We start from the raw sequence: 6,197 nt of genomic DNA, 5'->3' as shown, positions 1-6,197 counted from the left end.
TTATTTAATGAGAAGTGGGACCAGTAGATGGCAGTCAAACATAAACGATAAGTGTAGTCTGCACCGTTTGATGTGCTTCAACATTTTTAGTAGTATTATTATGGTGTGTGTATAAGGTAAGACATTATCTAGCGTTTTGTTTGGCAATATTGTTTTCTTACCTTCTAGTACCTGCTGATCTGCATTTGGGATCTGCATAAATCCTGAAAAATTGCGCGTCTCCGACTTTGTAAATAGCTGTAGTCGATAGGCTTCTTTTTTTTCCTCTATCTTCTTGTTATGGGACATTCATCTTTCGCTGTTGCCATTTCTAATACTAAGTAGTGTAAAGTTCTTACTTATATCTGTCAGTAAACTCACCATAAAAGCGCTAAAACATACCGGTGTAGTGAGTTTACATTATTCACCCAAGGAACTTTAGTTATTAGAGAGTTGGGGTCGAACGTTTTTTCACAAGACACATTTCCGGCCGTGTTGTTGTTTCCGGATGAGAAGATGCTGCTCTGTTATTGATTGAAGTAAAGACTGAATGTCATTAAAACAGTTAGCTCCATCTATTGACACTTCTTCCACTCCCATCCTTGCACGCTACATCGCTACAACAAAGATGGCGTGGATAAGACGCTGCTGAAGGTGAGCCACGTAAATAAGACCGCCCACAAAACGGCGCATCCGGAAGAGGCTGTCAGAAAGCGGCTTTTGAAGATGGTCTGTAAAACATAATCTCTGCAACATTTTGACCAAAGAACGTGTTATGTAGACCACAAGGAAGTTTTTTCCATTTAGAAAGAAAATAATTATAAAATGACCCCTTTAATGCACCCTATGATCCAGTGCGCCTAATACAAACCCTGTTTCCATATGAGATGGGAAATTGTGTTATATGTAAATATAAACGGAATACAATGATTTGCAAATAATTTTCAACCCATATTCAGTTGAATATGCTACAAAGACAACATATTTAATGTTCAAACTGATAACCATTTTTTTTTTTGCAATCAATCATTACCTTTAGAATTTGATGCCACAACACGTGACAAAGGAGTTGGGAAAGGTGGCAATAAATACTGATAAAGTTGAGGAATGCTCATCAAACACTTATTTGGAACATCCCACAGGTGTGCAGGCTAATTGGGAACAGGTGGGTGCCATGATTGGGTATAAAAACAGCTTCCCAAAAAATGCTCAGTCTTTCACAAGAAAGGTTCGGGCGAGGTACACCCCTTTGTCCACAACTGCATGAGCAAATAGTCAAATGGTTTAAGAACAACGTTCCTCAAAGTGCAATGCAAGAAATTTAGGGATTTCAACATCTATGGTCCATAATATCATCAAAAGGTTCAGAGAATCTGGAGAAATCACTCCACGTAAGCGGCATGGCCGGAAACCAACATTGAATGTCCATGACCTTCGGTCCCTCAGACGGCACTGTATCAAAAACTGACATCAATCTCTAAAGGATCTCACTACATGGGCTCAGGAACACTTCTGAAAACCACTGTCACTAAATACAGTTAGTCGCTACATTGGTAAGTGCAAGTTAAAGCTCTACTATGCAAAGCCAAAGCCATTTATCAACAACATCCAGAAACGCCGCCGGCTTCTCTGGGCCCAAGGTCATCTAAAATGGACTGATGCAAAGTGGAAAAGTGTTCTGTGGTCTGACAAGTCCACATTTCAAATTGTCGGCATTGTGTCATCCGGACCAAAGGGAAAGCGAACCATCCAGACTGTTATCGACGCAAAGTTCAAAAGCCAGCATCTGCGATGGTATGGGGGTGCATTAGTGCCCAAGGCATGGGTAACTTACACATCTGTGAAGGCACCATTAATGCTGAAAGGTACATACAGGTTTTGGAACAACATATGCTGCCATCTAAGCACCGTCTTTTTCATGGACGTCCCTGCTTATTTCAGCAAGACAATGCCAAGGCACATTCAGCACGTTTTACAACAGCGTGGCGTCATAAAAAAAGAGTGCGGGTAGTTTCCTAGCCCGCCTGCAGTCCAGACCCGTCTGCCATCGAAAATGTGTGGCGCATTATGAACCGTGAAATACGACAGCGGAGACCCCGGACTGTTGAACGACGGAAGCTCGACATAAAACAAAAATGGGAAAGAATTCCGCTTCAAAAGCTTCAACAATTAAGTTTCTTCAGTTCCCAAACGTTTATTGAGTGTTGTTAAAAGAAAAGGTGATGTAACACAGTGGTGAACATCCCCTTTCCCAACTACTTTGGCACGTGTTGCAGCTATGAAATTCTAAGTTAATTATTATTTGCAAAAAAGTTTGAACATCAAATATCTTGTCTATGTAGTGCATTCAATTGAATATTGATTGAAAAGGATTTGCAAATCATTGTATTCCGTTTATATTTACAACTAACACAATTTCCCAACTCATATCGAAACGGGGTTGGTATATGAAAAAAGATTGAACATATTCATTCGTTCATCGGCAGTTCGCCTTATAATCCGGTGCGCCCTATGGTCCGGAAAATACGGTACAAGTGTTCTGGGGATAAGGAACTCCACTGTTCAGCTGAACCTAAGCGTGGACTAAATATTAATGCACGTTTAAACTCTTCTATATAATAATATATTTTCTGCCATGTTTAAGTATAAGAATGAGGAAAAGTAGAAGTTGCCATCATGTTTTTAGGGGGTGAACCAGAACCTGAAAATTTGGATTTGTGTGTGAATACCATGGACAAAAACCGCTTCAAAGGACACACATGTGAGTAAAAGTAAATACCCGCTTGTTAAAGCCCACTGCTTGAAAGGCTTGCTTAACACCACTGAGGCGCTCCCTGCCCTCTGACGAGGCTGCATCCAAAGGAAGATTCCCCATTGGAAGCCCTTCACTAAGACACCTGCAGAAAAAAAAAAAGGAGGTTAACTTGGATGCTTTTTTGAGGGGGGGATCCCATTAAGATGACAAGATAACACGCCTATGAGCCAAGATGTTGTTGAGGTAAAGTGCACTCTTCTCTTCGGGTGACAGGCCCTCAGCCATCAGGTAGAAGATGCTGAAGCTGCGCTGGTGAGGAGGCAACTGGACCACACGGGTCTTCTCCAGCATGTAAGTGGACACACGGGCTGTAACACAAAAAAAGGAACAGGTTGATAATAGTAACTATAAATCATCATTGGTGTAATTCAGTGTTCTTCAACCACTGTACCAAAGCCATACTTGCCAACCCTCCCGGATTTTCCGGGAGACTCCCGAAATTCAGCGCCTCTCCCGAAAACCTCCCGGGACAAATTTTCTCCTGAAAATCTCCCGAAATTCAGACGGAGATGGAGGCCACGCCCACTCCAGCTCCATGAGAACCTGACTCAATGTTGTGACCCTCTTAAACAGGACAATACTGCCATCTACTGTACATAGAATAGAATGTCTGTTCTGGAGGCCCACAGTAAAGAGACGTAACTTCATCACGTCGCCTGGTTATTGACTCCAACCCAATATATTACACCTTTGACGAGCAGAATGAAGAAATACGCTTGCAAGTTCTACAACGATTGGAAAGAAGAATTACAGTTTATCCAGGAGAGTTCGAAGGGGAAGGGGTATGTTGCCTGTACATTTTGTAGAACAGACTTCTCCATTGAACACGGCGAACGGATATACTCAGCCATGAACAGTCAGCGAAGCACAAAACGTCCGCATCTCAGCATCATTCACAACCCAGTATTATGGCCCATCTTGCAAAATGGAGACCCGATGGTGTATCTTATGCTGAAACAAAGACGGCTGATAGCTGGAAGCAACATCCCGTTCTCATTTGCGGATGTCTACAACAAATCCGTGAAGGATGTTCCCGGATTCAGAGATCGCTCGCCAATACGCAAATGGCAGAACAAAGGTTATTCAAATAGTGAAAGGTAAGTGTTGTTGTTGTTGTTTTTTAGTAACAAGCAAGCACAGCACAGTTAGTAGAACAACTGTGTTTTCATTACTGTGTATTTGATAGGTGCCGTCTGAAATTCAATTATTTCTTTTATTTATATATATATATAATAAAATAAATATTTATAGCTAGAATTTCACTTATAGTCAAGTATTTCATACATACGTATATATATATATATAAATATATATATATGAAATACTCAAGGTGGTGAATTATACGCCACCCCTCTTGACCACGCCCCCCGGCCCTACCACGCCTCCGCCCCACCCCCGACCACACCCACCACCCCCTACCCCCCAAAATCGGAGGTCTCAAGGTTGGCAAGTATGGCCACGGCACACTAGTGCAGAGTTCCTCAACCACTGTGCCGCGGCACAATAGTGTGCCGTGAGATATTGTCTGGTGTGCCGTGGGAAATTATGCAACTTCACCTAATTGTTCCCAAAAATATTTTTTACAAATCAATAATTATAATCTGCAAATAATGTGCCGTTTCTTAGTGTCTGTGCTGTGTAGAGCTCGGCAGGGTAACCATATAATACTCCATATCAGTAGGTGGGAGAAGGTAGTTAATTGCTTTGGAAAAGTCGGAATGTGTGACTAGAACGTTTTTTTTGTAATCACAATATGCAGGTAAAAACGTATGGAATGCTTAAAGGCCTACTGAACCCCACTACTATCGACCACGCAGTCTGATAGTTTATATATCAATGATGAAATATTAACATTGCAACACATGCTAATACGGCCTTTTTAGTTTACTGAATTGCAATTTTAAATTTCCCGCGAGTTTCTTGTTGAAAACGTCGCGGAATGATGACGCGTAAGCGTGACGTCACGGACTGTCAGGAAATATTAGCGCTGCACCACTAGCGGTTAAAAGTAGTCTGCTTTAATCGCATAATTACACAGTATTTTGGACATCTGTGTTGCTGAATCTCTAGAAATGTGTTCATTTAATAATGGAGACTATAAAGAACAATGCTGTTGGTGGAAAGCGGTGGATTGCAGCTGTCTTTGGCACCGAGACACAGCCGGTGTTTCTTTGTTTGTTGTGAAGCAGAGCGGTCAAGCGAATATGTTTTCTCTATGTCGACCAGCATGTTTTTGGTTGGGGAAATTGTGATATATATCTTACCGGAGACATCAGTGGATTATTCGTTGTCCTGCAGCAGCTGTCTGGTAAAGGCAAGGCTTTTCTATTAGCGACCAAAAGTTGCGAACTTTATCGTCGATGGTCTCTACTAAATCCTTTCAGCAAAAATATGGCAATACTGCAAAATGATCAAGTATGACACATAGAATGGACCTGCTATTCCCGTTTAAATAAGAAAATCTCATTTCAGTAGGCCTTTAAACCAAAAATGAACATAAGGAAAAAGCAATGAAGCATAGGAATGGCAATATAAAGCACCAGTAAAACTGAACTGGCTACCAAGTAAACAGAAACAGAATGCTGGACGACAGCAAAAACTTACGGCGTCCACAAAGGACATCCGTACATGACATGACAATAAACAATGTCCACACAAAGAAGGACAGCAAGAACTTAAATAGTCTTGCTTGCTAACACAAAGCAGGTGCGAGGGATAGCGCTGAAAAGAAAACATGAAACTGCTACAGGAAAACATCAACAAAACAGGAAAGGCCACCAAAATAACAGCGCAAGACAAAAACTAAAGAACTACACAGGAAAACACCAACAAACTCAAAATAAGGCACGAATACCTGGTGGAGTTTAATTTTTTAACGTTTTTAATGAAAAAAACGTGCCTTGCCTCAAAAAGGGTATAAAAACACAGCACTAGTGTGCCGTGAGATATTGTTTGGTGTGCTGTGGGTAATCATGCAATTTCACCTAATGGCTCGGAAAAATATTTTTAGCATACCAATAATTATAATCCGCAAACAATGTGCCGTTGTAGAGTGTCTGGAGATCAGCGGAGTAACCATGTAATACTCTTCCCTACCCGTAGGTGACAGCTGGTAGCTCATTGCTTTATTAGCCTACTTGGAGACAAGTGAATTAAAAGATGGTTATGATTTGAAGTCATTTCGAACAATTGTGTCATGTATTTTGATGAGAACGACTTTATATTTACAATATAGGCTATTGAGTTTAATTTTTAACATTTTCTGCTGGTGGTGTCTGTCATGTGTTGGTTACTCGGGTCACAGAACAAAACCAGAACCATTGTTAAGTGGAACTAAAGGATGGGGGACACGGGATATGATGACATAGGGCGGTATAGCTCGGTTGGTAGAGTGGCTGTGCCA

At 41.2% G+C, this 6,197-nt stretch overlaps 1 protein-coding gene across 7 annotated transcripts in view; it reads right to left on the bottom strand.

Annotated features, from left to right (window-relative positions):
• Positions 1 to 2,616: 2,616 nt before the first annotated feature.
• Positions 2,617 to 6,197, bottom strand: part of LOC133537723 (unconventional myosin-XVI-like) — a 198,226-nt gene continuing 194,645 nt past the window's right edge. For all 7 annotated transcript variants that reach the window (XM_061878820.1, XM_061878815.1, XM_061878818.1 and 4 more), the window contains 2 exons: positions 2,955 to 3,102; positions 2,617 to 2,876 (listed from right to left, as the gene is read on the bottom strand). In XM_061878820.1, coding sequence (XP_061734804.1) covers positions 2,726 to 2,876; positions 2,955 to 3,102 — 299 coding nt within the window. In that variant the 3' untranslated portion in view covers positions 2,617 to 2,725. The remainder of the gene's footprint in view (positions 2,877 to 2,954; positions 3,103 to 6,197) is intronic.

This window comes from Nerophis ophidion, linkage group LG19 (genome assembly GCF_033978795.1).
Source record: "Nerophis ophidion isolate RoL-2023_Sa linkage group LG19, RoL_Noph_v1.0, whole genome shotgun sequence".
NCBI classification, from domain to species: Eukaryota; Metazoa; Chordata; class Actinopteri; order Syngnathiformes; family Syngnathidae; genus Nerophis; species Nerophis ophidion.
Note: the sequence above shows the minus strand (reverse complement) of the source record. Positions and strands in the feature narration are given on the sequence as shown.